General features: G+C 29.7%; 1 protein-coding gene across 1 annotated transcript in view; it reads right to left on the bottom strand.

The window, feature by feature from the left end:
- The window catches only part of LOC107162698 (uncharacterized), a 564,476-nt gene that overhangs the window by 163,847 nt on the left and 384,401 nt on the right, over positions 1–16,228 (bottom strand). Inside the window, exon 2 of the mRNA XM_089218652.1 lies at positions 9,122–9,260. Coding sequence (XP_089074778.1) covers positions 9,122–9,260 — 139 coding nt within the window. The remainder of the gene's footprint in view (positions 1–9,121; positions 9,261–16,228) is intronic.

Genomic DNA, 16,228 nt, shown 5'->3' on the forward strand with positions numbered 1-16,228 from the left:
ACATTTCATAATATTTATCAAACGATAATCGTGGTGATAAAGTGCGTTTCTACTGCTTCTGTGTGCTCACCGTAAAGGATTTTCATTCACGTTTGGATTTAAAAAAAAAAAATAATTATATTTTTTCTTCTGTTTGCGTTTTGTTTGCCGTTGCAAAAACATGCCCACAGGGCGATCCTTGTGTTCTTTTATTTTTATTTTTTTTTAATCCCCCCAGAAATCCTGGATGAGTAATTTCGAGATGAACGGGGAAAGAAGCGATGGGGGAGGGGGTAACACACGCACACATTAAACACACAAAACCCTACGATATTATGCCTCCCCGGGGCCTGATTTATAAACCGTTACAGTGTGTCCGAAAGAAAACGATTTTTCGGTCCATCCATCGACATTTCACGTTGAGCCACCACAACCACTACAGCTCGCGATGCGACGGACATTATTTTGTTATTATTTTTATATTATGATGATAAGCATAATATTAACACTTTTTTTTAACTATCGCGCGCGAGTAGTTGAAATATGGATTTCCGTGATTTCCGATGAAAAACGGTCTTCCACTGAATTTTAAAGATATTTTTAATTCTACTGTTATTAAACAATTTACAATATTTATAATATTTTGAAATGAAGGTAATGCGTGAGGTATGACAAAGATACACAGTTTACCACTATCTTTCATTGTTCTGTCTTTCACGTCTGTACCATAAATCTTTACCATATCTGTCGTTTATGATAACAACGCGAACACCGAAAATCATCATCGTTATCGTATTTATCTACAGTATACATTTTTATTTTTATTAAAAACAAAACCGTTTGTACAATAATTTCTTGGGCTAATATTATAAGAGTTATTAGTAGTGAGAAAGTTATACACTTATTACACCTAATTTTATAATTATTAATTTAGTTTATTAAATATCAGTAACATTATTACTGGAAAGAAAGGTTATCAAGAATAGAAAAGAGGTCCATATTTTGTTGGGTAAGTGTTGGAGATTAATATTAAGAGTGAATACGTTTGAAATGAAGTTTAGAAAGCTCATTAGAAGTCATAATTTTTACAACATTGGATTTACACTAGATTTCTTATTTATCGGTTTTCTTATTTTGGTTAACTCTAAAACAAACGAACGCAGATACTTGAAATTTTCACTGAATGTCCAAACAGGCATTTTATATATTTGATAAAATTTTAAAAATATTACGATTAGTTTTGAGCTGTTTGCTGACATTTTAATTTTTTTTTTTTCTATTAATGTCAATACAATTTTAGTGTTTAGGACAAAAAGCTTTAAAATTTAATATAAAGCTTTCAATAGCAGTTGAAAAATATTAAAAATATTATTATATAGGCACGATTTTTTTTATATAAACATTTAATGTTCAAATTTTTACTAAATACGTGAAAATTACGGCGATGTTCAAAATTATCTTAAATAGAAATTTATAAAAATGATTTTTATTTTTAAATCTAAGGTTTGAAAAATTTAATTCAAGATTCCTTGTAAATTTTTCCACCTTTATCAAAAAAAAAAAAAAAATGTCCATCAGAAAGTCAAATATTTTAATAAGTATTAATAATAATAAGTAATAATAATCTATAATATATCCTAGACAGATAAACCGTCTCCGCTAAGAATCGTTTTTCGTATACAACGATATAATATCATTGGATTCAAATTTAATTCATCCATTACAGTAACCCACTTGTATAGCAGAGATATATCCACTTTCCCGCTTTTTAGTATTTATTTCTATCTGAAACTTATTAATGTCAAATTCTCAATTTAAACTTTTATAATGCAGTGTAACATGATTTGTCTTAATAAAATGTGTACTTTTAATCTGAGGTGGGTACTTAAAAAGTATTTAAAATTATCGATTATGTTTTAATTTTTAACGAACAATTATTTTCAATGATATTATAATATTTATAAAATAAAAATAAGTTAGAACAAATAGAATATTATTATACTCTATTGGTCCTATGAAAATAATTGGAGAACTTTTGCAAGCGTATAACCTATTAAAATTATATGAATACTATGACAATATCAATTTAGATACACTTTAAAATTAAAGAAAAGAAACTATTTTATCATAATATTATAATTATCGTAAAGGTGTCAACTAAATATGACTAAGTACATCAGAAAAATATGTTAACACACATAGTGGGTAGAGGATTGATGATGATGATGATGACGATGGGTATAATAATATAATTGTCTTTATTGTCTGCAGTTCGTTCGACGGAAATGATTGGTAAAACAATGAAGGGAATTTAACAATAATTATTATTATTCAAAAGTCTGGCCGTCGGCAATCAAACAGCTACAGCAAATCACTAAATAATAATATTACCATTTTGTCCAGCGCCCATTGTTTTAATTGTTGTGTAAATCTTCAGTGATTGTCAAAATACGTGTTTTTATACATGCAAAAAATTTACTGCAATGGCTGTGCCACAAAAACAGTTTTATCCGATTACGACGCATTCGTATAATATGTTTTAGGTATTCTTCGATTTTCAACCACCCGTTTGACCGAGTAGAAATGACAATTTAATTGATATTTTTTTATTTACTTATCTATTACGACCGCTATTACGGGTTTCAGTGGGTGTATGTTCGATTGTTTTTTATAAATAAAGTTTAGGAATATTTCACTATGATATTATTTTGCTATATTAAATCTATATAATATAATAAAATTAGTAACACTTTTTTTTTTTAAATTTTGAACGAACATCTATTTTGTTTTTTTCCAAAGTTGAACATAACTCCGTAAAATTATGAGAATGGTTTTTCAATTCACTGAAAGACAATTCCCATACTTTTTCAGCTAAAATGGGTTCTTGCAAGAAAGTTACTGGTCAATATATCTTCAAAAAATATCTCCTGTCCAAATAATTCAGTAAAATATCTATTCAAATACCTAATATATATTCTATTTTACTTAAAAAATACATTTGTGTGAACATTTATCAAAGGTTATGACAAATGAATGATTAGGTAGATGAATTTTCCATTTTGGTTATTTATTATTGATTTAGGTGGTAGAATTCTGTGACCATTAATATGATATTGTTAGGCTATAATACTTAAATACGCTGTTGATTTAATTCCTGTGATTTTTATTTCGTTATTGTAAAATATTAATTTATAAATATGAATATCGCAATATTATAGAATATTATTTCATTATAATTTACTTTGAAGGTGGCCTATTTAATTAAGTTCTTAATGTTGAATAAATAAAATTATTCTGATAATGAATCAAAGTATTCACTCAAGTTCAAAAACCATTCCACGTCGAAATTGTTTACTTTTAAAATTTGTATTTTGTACTAGTACTTTTATGGTTATATTTAACTACAATATTGTACAAAGCAAAAATATAAATTAACGAAAAATAAAGTGTTGTAAATATATATTTATAACGTACCGTTGAAAAACATATTATTACCTTATTTGTTTTATGGGACTCTTGGGAAAATATTAAAGATGTTCATTATTATTTGCGATTTAAAACGACTTTTGTCCCAAACATTTTTCTCTCCTATTTAATCTTCCTAACATATCTTATGGTTTAATCTCTGGTATTCCTTTATTTTGAAATTTAATTTCAGAGTTCACACAGGTATTACAATCCTTGTCACGTAAATACATACATATATTTTAAATTATAATCCTTTTGACAAACACAGCTAAATATTCACACAGCAAATCTCCAAAAAAGTATTTTGTTTGTCGAATTCTGTTTCAAAAGACAATAGAAAATCTCTCATATATTAGTATTTAAATATGTGTAATACAAATCCTAAGTACCTACTTGCAAGTTGCAATACTCAAGTCTAATCATGAAAACACAATCGTAGTTAAATAAAAATTAATAATAGCATTACATAAAACGTAATTAAATCAACAATTTAATGATATCATTGTTTAGTTAATATGAATGAATACATTATTTAGTTAATTTATAGTTAGTAATAGTTTTATAGTTAGCAGTTAATGAAATTATAATTCAAGTTTGAACTTATTATTTTTATTACTTTCACTTTAAATATATTAGTTTTCTAAATCATGTGATTTATGCCACTGTTAAAAATTAGTAACTCAAGTAAAGATCAAAACTACATAATATTATAACGATTGAATATAAGCTACTGGCCAATACTGCAGAATAAAAAAATAAATGTTTCTATTTGTCTTTTCTTGTAATTTTGGATTAGGAGATTCTTTTTCCAAGTTATTCATAGAACAATTACCCATATATTCGTATTTCAACTGCATTTTTATTTCGATGTCATAGTTAAATAATAAATCATTTAATTAAAAATACCCAGAAATAAAACTGACAATTATACGACCATAATAATATGGTATAATAATATCGGTATATAAGTGACTGTTCGAATATTATGATGTCGCAAATAATTATATAATCAAATATTTTATTGCAATGTCACGTACCCGTAAACATAATATTATTATTTTTATTATAATATTACATATACAATATACGTCGATGAACGAATTCGCAAAACGAATGAGATTTATTAAAATTAATGGAGAAGACTAACGCTAACCCGTAACGTAATCAGTGTGTAATTTTTTGAGTCAAATAATTTTAAAATATATGATACCTCCACGTATAACACCAGACCGCAAATACTGATTAATGGTTGTTGCAGTATAGGTACGTTCGACATTTTAAAAATGAAGTATTGGGCTGAGTTCACACAATACAATAACACGTCCGTGCCATGGATGTGGTGCTGGGAAATCATAATAAATCAATGGGCACCGGGAAAAAACGTCCACCGATCGATCGTTAATCTTGGGAGACTGTGTCGGATGTATGTGTGAATATAGAACCACGAACGTAAAGCAAAAGCACCGTAAAATATCGCACGGGATTATATTTTTTTGTTATTTTTCATTCATTTCGTGGTTATCTAAAGTGATAGTTGCCTATGAACAGAAGCCATACCGTGTGATTTTGTAATATTCTAACAATAATAATAATTAAGACACATACCTGCCTACAAAAGAAACACCTACGACTGATACAATGTTGATATGAAAGGTGGTATGTGTTGTGGAGAGGAAGCGGTGGTGGAAACTTAGTCTAGTCCGTGGGTGTTTTGCATTTTTGTGATCTCTCTCTCTCCGTGCTGTATTAGTGCAGTCACTTTGAGTCGGGATCCATTGCCGGTTTAAAGACAATAACCGCAAAGGCAAGTACGTGTGTGCTCGCAGTGCACACACAGTGTCTCGAGTGCTTTTAACCATTCAGCGCGGAGGTTTAGGCTGAGACAAGTGCGAGTGGGGTTAATGTCAGAACCATCGTTGGTGATAGTGGTGGTAGCGGCGGTGGAGGCGTACAATTCCCATGACTCCCTGCAGCATTACCACTCTCTCTACATTAATGCAGGTGGCCTGTGCCATTACGCGGCTCCCACCGAGTTTTATACTGAAACCTAATTGGGATAATATTCGCATAGTATTATCGTTACCCACAAAGCAAACTGCATTTTTTTTAAACTTTTTTTTATTGCTCAAATGCACATTTCAATTTAAAAAGCGGCTTTCAGTCCGTAAGAATTTTATTGAAACGATGGGATTCCACCGTTGTAACGATAACATAAAATATCGATACATGGCGCTACCCTCGTACCCACATACCCACATAATTGTTAATAATCACACACGTCATAATCACATAATTATACGATATGAATACATTGATTGTGATTTTCTAACATGATAAGGTCGTTTTGACGGATACAATCAATTAGGTAAACGTGCGGAATATTATAAAAAGTTAAATACAAAATTAGAATTAATCATGTCTTTATCGTTATTAAAATAGTATACTGGTTTTCTTTTTATCGTCAAGACTTTTACTGTTTGTTCATAAATAAGATCGCCGAGACTCGAGAGAAATTAAGTGCCATAAGTCTCACGCAGGTACACAATGAATTATGTATAAAACTATGTCCAGTGTTGGCCAATCTAATGCTTCAAAAGCAAGTATAAAATCAAATAAAAAATATTATTTCAACCAATTTTGTTCGTATTTCTAGGTTTACCTAACTGTATAGATAATAAAACGTTGCTACACTTGAAGCTTAAGCCTCTAACGGTTACACTACTCAACAAAACAGTCCTTCCAAGGAACCAATCAATCAGAACACGATATACAGCAAATAACAGTATAGTAAAGATTTTTGACCAAATCAAAATTCTTAAGATTACACTAACAACCTGATACATACGACCATGGATAGGGGAGGTCAAGACCAAGATAATGAGACCCTACTCATGGCCGTTATACAGAAATCCAGCAAACAGACAGTATCCAGATCCGTACCAACGGGGAACACCCGGTAGTTTTAATAGTCGATACGTCACTTGGAATTTATACTGATCGTTTCCCGACTACAGACATCTCCTTCAATCAACACATCTTCTTCAAATAAGCCTTCAACATAGAACAAATACGAATACAAGAAGACGGACGAGTCACACCAACCGGATAACGGTGACTACAACGCCGACGGAAACTACCATCGACAGTATCCGAAGACCCTTCGTATAAGCCAGTCAGGAACCCATTGGGCATCACCACACATAGTACCATAAGTCGACGAGGCAGGACGAATTAGCGACTATCGTAGAAACCCTCATCAGCCAGTGAGAACACAGGACAACTCACTTTCCTCTGACGAACTGTGAACAACCAGCATAGTCATCGCTACACTAGCTACTCTCCGTGCGAGTTGTCTGATCCGAGACATTACCAGTGACCAGGAGCTGACCTGAAATCACTCCGCGACACCAAGTCAAGTATCTGGGAACCTGATCCGTGAAGTGCGGACGCATCGGAGGGAGCGCACGGCTAGAGCAACTGACAGTAGTAACAATGTACCAGGGATACAGTGGTATCGCGTCGATCGACCGTCACGAGAATCCACGACAATCGACACTTGCAATCCCCTCTCGGCCGCTTTTGAGAGTCTATCTACTAAGGTCTGATTCACGGTAGCAGTCGTTAACACAGCTAGACCTACTTGTGGTCGATCGCATAACTTGATCTATGTAACCCACCACGCTCATGAATTTCCTAATATTTCAATAAGGACGAAGCCTTCAGCTCGTGACAAAACACTGAATCCGGCAGATTTCTCTTAAGCCTAGCTGAAGCGTTAGAGTATTCGCCACAAAAACCGTATATAAATTTACATAGAAATAAACAGACAGAGCGATCCCATTAAAACCAAAGTTGTTATTATCATTACAACTCTACGAAACAATAAGCCGAAGCACCACTATTTCAAGTTATCGACCAGAATTAATGGGTAAAATACTTTTAAAACATATTTGGAATAAATACTTAAATAGGTATTTAAAAATGTTTTGAATATCTATTAGAATTCTATCCTAACATTTTTAAATACTTTTACAAATATATTTACATAAATTACTTTTAAATTTTGTATAGATTTAGCACTATAATATATACATATACATCATATACAAACCTAACATCATTGAATACTCCCTTCTGGTAGGTACATAATACGTTAGGTATAGTTTAATAACTCAGAAATTATTAACATTTGAATTGCAACTCGTTTATGATTACATCAAAGAACACTTTTTAAACTTTAAAATAAAAATGAGCTGTATTTTAAAATAGGTACGCTCATTATAACTAAGTGTACTCAGAAATTCAAAAAATCAGTATTCACATAAACTCAATGAATGAAAAAATAGGGGAAAGCATATTTTTTGGGATAACCTATATTACTGTATTATACGCATATAGGTATAATCATGTGTCCTAATCAATTTTGATTCGAGTCTGTGAGGATAAAGTACACAGGTACATTATACGATATAAATATTATATTATATAGAATATAGGCGTATTATTACTATAAGTAAAACATTTGTATGTTAGCTTTCATCACAAATTTTCTTTATTTATGATTTAATGATTGCGCTGGCCTAATGTAAACGATACATTATAAAAAATAATATATTTTGGAAAAACATAATATACCTACTAATGTTTCGAGATAAGGATCTAGGTAGTATAATGTTTACACAGCATTTGTAATACATTTTATTATTTGTTCAAAGGTCACAAGAGAAATTAAAAAAAAAAAAACAAATAAGTTCAAACAATGGAATAATCAATGCCTATGAAATATCTATAAAATATAGAAACTTAAATTATAGACGAGAACATTCTACAGATAGAACCTTTGGTTGTGAATAATTTTTGTTCAATTTTTTTTACATAATCTTAACTTTTTTGCTTTGAATTAAATGCGCATTTTTCGTTGAACTAAATCCAGTTACACAATAGGGTTTTATATTTTTTGATAATTAAAAAGAATTTAAAATTCTAATAACTTATTATTGTAAAGTCGACACAAGGAACAAGATTTTTTTTGGTTATCGTTCATGGATGACTAATTTATATTTTAATTATGTACAATTTAGATAGATCTATAGTAAACACAAAGATTCTATATTTAGACTATTCAATAGTTATATCAGTAATATTCCTAAACTGTGTTGATTTAGTGTCCTTTAGTTCATGATAAAATTTAAATTAATACACCTAAATGGTTATTCTTGAGTTTGAAATATAAGGTGTTGATAAATAAACCTACACTTATAAAATAAGAATTTTTAAAATTGAAGTTAACCTATTTTGGTTCTGAGCCCACGAGTTTGTTTACTATAAAATATCGAACGGTTTTGTTAATTGAGAATAAAAACTTTAAACATACACTATACTTACAACATCGGTGTACAATAATAATTTAATTTTAATATTATATTACATACATTTACACATACTAAATTCTTAACTTATATCTAAATATAAATATATGTAATGACATTAGAGTTTTGTTATTTTTTTTTTGTATATAATCATATTATTACTGATTTCATATGATTATTATAAAGAGTAGTATTTTTTCAGCGTCGTGAATTGTTTCAGCCAAACATAAAATTCGACAGTATCCAAAAGTCTAATCACTACATAATTCCAAGCACAACGCTATATTATAAAATTTGAAACTTACCTATAAATTGCAGTTTTTTCATATCTGTACCAAACCACTAGAATAACAGTGTCCTGGGGATCGTGGGGTATAGGTGGCGCAATGTCACACGGCAATAACGCAGTTCCGTGTACGACCGCGAATATCTGTCGCACTGCACCTGTGAACAAAAACCAATGAAAATGATGAGAAACATAATGGAAATAATTTGTTTTACGAACCTAATTATGATTATGCTTTTTTTTATTATATTATGATTTTTTTAGAGGGGAGGGGGTTTATAAACATTCACACATTAGCGCAATTTAAGGATTAGCAATTATATCTTAATCTATCTTCTATCTATATATATAAAGGAATTTATCCTCCGGAGGGATCACACCAATCCACAGGGCAGATCTGCTTGAAATTTTCAGGGTGGCTTAATATTATAATTTCACCGTGCTTTAAGAAAGGTTTTTTAGAAATTCAGCCCCTAAAGGTAAAATTAAGAAGTTTTAAGTATACAATAGTGGCGCCATCTATCAACAATATTTAATATTATTAATATTATATTTATTTATTTTTATTATTATTATTATTGATTAGAGGTTTTCATTGGCAATATAATATAAGCATAAGATATTATTTATTATTCAGTTATTTTTTTCACTTTCATTTATAAAGATGTCATATATTAAAGAAATTATTGTGAATGGAATGTTGACATCTCAAATAGTTGTACCAATTATCAGTGATGGTGCCTGCCTTTTCCGTTCAATTTCCTTTCATTTATATTATAACACTCAAGAAATATGCCAGGATGTCCGAGATACATTTTTTTCGTATGTCTCTGATAATTGGAATACTTTAGTTAATATGGCTTACAATTCATATGGTGACAAGCTTTCCACTGCTGAGGATTAGGTTCGTAATATGGAAAATCCTACTGTATATGGTGGTTGTTGCGAATTGTTTGCAGATGGCAATATTTTCCCATATGTATTTGAAATTTATTATAATAATAATCTTTATGCCAAATTTGGTGTAGATACATTCCCAGTAAAAATATTGCATCTAACCGGAAGTATTAATAGTGGACATTTGAAATATATTTATTTATATCTATTTCTAATATTCCTAATTTTACAGAAAATATAATTTTTATTTCAGAAAGCGATTTGTCTATTTGTTATAACTAATAATGTTAGTGTCACAGATAATTTAATTAATACAAGTAGGAAGCGTTACCGTGCTAGATTTACAGATAGACCTCGAAGTAACCAAGTCGAGGAAGCTAAAAAAAAATACAAGAAAACCATTTTTTTTGTATGAAAATCCAATGAGAAAATGGAAAATTCATCAATAATTATAATTTTTATGTAGGCACATTAATTAATACAAACCTTTATGACATAAATTTATTTAAATGTCAATTGTATATTGACATGTTTTTGTTTTTTATTATAGTTAATATATGTGAAAATAGTGTCATTAGGTATTTATGGTTTGACGATACATTTGAATACAGTGGCACTTAAAAAAAATTATGATTTAAACATTTCCTACGTAATTTCTAGGCATTCTAGAAATATATAAATCATATCAAAAAGAAGTAAACTGCTTGGATAAGTAGAATTTATTGAAGTTAGAATATTTTATTTTTTTATTACGTTATAAATTCTCGAATTTATTAAAATTATACACTTTTCAAATCCAGGTTATACCTTGCGCTTTATATTTAGTAACATTTATTATTTTCTAATATATTTACCAAAGGATATCCGTTGTGGTGTAGTTTAATCCCAGTGCCATATTTTTAGATATTTGGTAACCGTTAACGTGTTTATAGAACTGAATTTTGAGATCCGTAAGCAACAAAATCTGAAGTGAAGATGAAGATTTTTGATAAAAAGATGGAAATATTAAAATCCATGTAAATTTTAAATTTTTAAGCACCTTGACGATAGATCGTCAGATAAATAGGTAGATGTGACCAATTTTGAAAATTCAAATGAGTGTCAAGTATTTTTCAAATAGAAATATTGTATGTTTTTCAGCAAAGGTACCTATGCTGTTCAGGGTTATCAATATTACGTGTGAAACACGATTGCGGACGCTCTACCTTTTTTGCAACACGACTGCGGACGACCACTGTATGACAAAAGGTTTTATATTGCACCCAAAAAATGACACGACTCCGGACGAAATTTAGTGAAACGTTGCCAAGTTGTGCAAGGCAGTCTAACGAGCCCACGATTATCAATTTAATGATAGGCTTATCGACTATCGTTTGAATGGCTAGTGAGCACCGACTACAACGCGGTTTAAGATATTAGATAATATTATATTATATAGCTAATAATAGGAATAACAATAATACAAATATTATGATAAAATATTTTGACAGTTTTCCATAGTTTGACAAAAACACTATACATATAATAGAACTCTATAACTACGGTCTACGAGTGTGCAGCTATTACTGCAGTACCTATTTAACAGAAATGACTTATAACTGCAAACTACATTTAATATTTTAATACGCTCAGAATTCCCATATTCCCACATTATTGAAGTATTATTTATAAATTTGGCAACATGTGTCCGCAATCGTGTCATTTTTGGGTGTCCATCATTAAAGTATAATCGTCCGCAATCGTGTTATCAAAAAGGTAGCCCTGATAAGATCCGTCCGCATTCGTGTATCACCGAATATTACAATATTATTAACTCCTAACTCTATCATAAATCAAATTTTAGTATTTACTAAATAATCATTTTTATCTTGCTACCATTATTTGCGTAAGACAAGGAACAATACAAAACGGATTGGAGTTTCAGGTGAAACATGTTATTATTGTTTTAATCACCACCATCACCATGGTGTTTTGTTAAAATGTCAGTTATTATATTACTGTACTTAAGTAGAAATGTAGGTGGTACGTTATAATAATAATTTTTATTATTATATTTTAGTTACATAATCATTTATAAGAATATTATATAGTATCTGAATAATTGTACAATTCTGATACCTATGCGTTTAGTTACTATAATTTATAGTTAAATTATTTCTATTCGATAAGGACCACGAGATAATTTTCAATACATTATTAATGTAATATCAGATTTATATTAAACAGTAGATAGGTAAAAATAACTTATTACATTAATTGAATTTGCGTTAATTTTCACGCTGTATTTTACTAACCATAACATTCATGTTTATATAGGATTAATTTTACACAAGACATCCCCGGGTAAATATTTAATTAATTTAAATTTATTATTGACGTTGTCGTTAAAAATTCACATGTGTATATATGTTTTTAATTCACTGATAAAATTACAAACATAATACTTACACACATAGAAAATACTAGAACATAAATCATTCAGAAAAATATGGATAATATTGACAATAATTACCACTTTAAATTTTTTTTATTCATTTACCAAAATAAAAATGAATTAAACTTTGTCTACCGTTTTCACGTATATACTTATGAATTTCTGCATTGTGTTATTAAAACTTATAATTACTTTATCGTAGAAGTAAGATTTTATGGTGATTGAAATTCTCTGTTGTTATATAATACCTATTTTTCATAAAAAAATACATTGCGTTCTTCGAGAACATAATATAGAAGAGTCATAAACTGGGTTTTAAAAATCGTCTGGGACAGCATAATATTTACAGCGCATTGTTATAGATTTTTTCTGAAACTCATTACAAATGCATTGAATTTGATAATAATGATTAACTAACATAAACTATTTGATGGAGACCTAGATAACTTATGTTATTATTTCTTTCGATTTTTTATTCAATTTTGATTTTATTATTCATTAAAATGGAAATCCTTCAAATACTGGCTTTAGATTATTGTGATTTTAACACTATGATCTGATAACTACGAAATTGAACAAGAAAAAAATACAAGTAGATTATATACATACAAAAATATAGTCAAACTTAGTATTTAAACTTGTATTTAGGTGACCTATTATTCAGCGGCCTGATGTGGTGCCAGCGGACGCATATGGATAAGATACTCGAGCGATGTTTGCAAAAAGTTGTGTAACAGTAACGTCAAACTAGTGTTACATCGTCGAAAGTGCACTGGTGGAAATCTTGACTTTGTAATAAGTTGTTCATTTAAATTGGCATGAAGACACAACTTAAAACGCACACATTTCAAATCTGAAATCTTAGATCTATGAACAAAGTAAAAAAAAATCTCCAGTTTAAAAGAATTCAAATCAAGCAAACATCGCTTTTCAAGGATTTTTTTTTATAGTATTTTCTTGCTAAAAATAAATTGAGGGTTCTGTCACTGGCCAGACTGTCTCCTAATACTAAGTCTTTGAGTAATTCCCCTACATTATTTAATATTTTATTAACAAGCGCTTGCTACTAATTTTAAACTGAATATTTCAATAATATATACCTAATGCAATTATTTGTTGTTTGAAAATACCATAATTGTTTTAAAATTTTAGCTAAAACATTAAATTGAAATTATTCACATTGTGCATTGTTCTACATAAAAATATTGTTAAGTTAAAAATGTTAAGAAGCGTTTAATTTTGAGACAATGTGATCAACACCGTTTCCTAAAGTACGATCATTAATAATTGGCACACTGTATTCCGCAGTTCCTAATATAGGTATTGGATTCACATTTCATCTTTTTAGTATTACTTTTAATTATTAACAGATAATTCAATGATTTTTTAATTAAAATTGTGTGTATTTCTGGAAAATACTGCATATCTATTATAATATGACGTCTAAATTACCCAATAATAATGCATTAGGTATCTTAAAAATAGATACCTTATGATAACATAAATGTATTTATTTTTTATTTCGTTTTTTATTTGAAAAAAACATAATATTGTCACTTCTATAATATGATATAAAACAATATACATCCAAACACGTTTAGACTTTTCAAGGAAATGAGTGTTGTTCTGAGAATCATTCTTTATATTTGCAATAATCAGGGTTTTGTACAGTTAAAATTTAAACATAATATTATGGCATAAGATAAACAAAATACACAGAATTAAAAAGTAATAAAACATAATTATCATTTAATCTTAAACACTTGAAACTATTTTCTCTAAAATACGACCCTTTTATACTATAGTTTTCAATAGTTCTATAATATAATAGAATCAAGACTATTTGGTTTTTAGCTTAACGTATACTTGTGAAATATCATGAAATCACAAAAATTATTGTAGTATGAATAACAAAATTGAACCATGTACTTACACATGTTTGAGAATAATACAGTTTTAACATGAAAATTAAATTTTAATTAAATACTCATATTTTCCAATCCATAATAGACGTATTATAATTATAAAATTCTTAAAATATAATTTTTATTTTTTATTTTTACAAATGCACATACACAATCTATACAATTTGCACAATCAGCGTATACGATAAGAGTTTAAAAAAAACATGGATTGCTTGATGAAGAAGCCACCTATTAGTGGCACTTATTTACTTGACCAAATATTTAGGATGATTGTGGGATATTTAATTTAAATGGTCACGACACCATTTCCTTTTGAGTCTACGTTGAGGATTTCCAGGGAGTGAAAAGGTATATAGCTCTTTTATTAGTGGGTTAGGGTGATTTTCAAGTTTGTCAAAGAAACGTTTGTAAAATAGTTTCACTTCAGTTATAACAGGTAGAATACCTAGATCTTGGTGGAGAGTTACATTAGAGACGTAGAAGGGAGCGTTAGTGATTTTTCTGAGGGTAATATTCTGAAAGACTTGAATTTTATTTAGATTTGATTTTTTGGCAGATCCCCAGAGTTGTAACCCGTATGTCCATATTGGCTTAAGGAGAGTTTTATATACAAGTAGTTTTGTTTTTAAGTTAGTAAATTTATTTTTTGATAAAATTGTTTTTAGCGATCAAGATCGAGCGTTAAGGGTTAATCTCTTAGCTCTTATATGCTTGTTCCAAGTTAATTTTTGGTCAAGGATTAATCCTAAATATTTAACAGCATTGAGTGATGGGATAGGTATGTTATTAATTGAAACATTTGGGCATTGACCGTGTCTAAGGGTAAAAGTTGTATGAACTGACTTGCTGTGATTTACTTTTACACGCCATTTTTCATACCATTCGGATTGTAAATTTAAATGAGACTGTAAATTAGTAGAGGCTATAATTGGATCGCTGTGAATTGAAAAAATTACTTTATCATCTGCGTAGTCGGCAACAGAGGTGTTTGGGATTGTTGGCTGATCAGAGGCATAAATGTTAAAGAGCAAGGGGGAGAGGATTGCTCCTTGAGGTACACCGGCGAAAATCGGGGTTATATTTGAAGTTGATGAGCCATAACGTATTTGGAAGTGGTGATTTGTAAGGTAGGATTTAATTAAAAGAAAGAGCGGTGGGGGTAAGCAATTGCGAAGTTTGAACAGAAGGCCCTCGTGCCATACTCGGTCGAAGGCCTGGGATATGTCTAAGAAGACAGCTGTGCAATAGCATTTTTTTTCGAGAGATGTACTTATAGCATCAACCACTCTATGGACTTGGTGAATCGTGTTATGTTTAGCTCTAAAGCCAAATTGTGCAGGAGGAAGAATATTGTTTTCAAGTATATGAGGAGACAATCGTTTAAGAATTAGCCTTTCACAGATTTTTGAAAGGTATGGTAAGAGACTGATAGGTATATACGAGTTCGGGATATCTGGAGGTTTTTCCGGCTTGGCAAACATGACTATTTGTGAAAATTTCCAGCTTAGTGGAAAATATGAAAGTCTTATGATTGCGTTATAAATATAGGTTAGGAGCACTATAGCCTTTTTTGGCAGCCATTTAGCGACTTCCGCTGTTATCAAATCGAAACCTGGAGATTTCTTACGAGAACACTTAATTATCATGTTTTTTACTTCGTTGGGTGTGAAGTATTTTACAGGGCGAGCGGGTGGTAGTGGAGAGTTTAGATGTCTTTCAACATTTTCTAAGTGTTAATATAATTTTTAATTTATTATTTAATATTGGTTTCTCAAATCTCAAATGTACATATGCCCATAGCTATTTTTATATAAAAAACACGTCAGTAAGACTAAATCGTTTTTAAAAATTATATTCTAAATTTATACAT

This window comes from Diuraphis noxia, unplaced genomic scaffold (genome assembly GCF_037042655.1).
Source record: "Diuraphis noxia isolate RWA-SAM2 unplaced genomic scaffold, SU_Dnox_SAM2 contig0001, whole genome shotgun sequence".
In the NCBI taxonomy this organism is placed as follows: Eukaryota; Metazoa; Arthropoda; class Insecta; order Hemiptera; family Aphididae; genus Diuraphis; species Diuraphis noxia.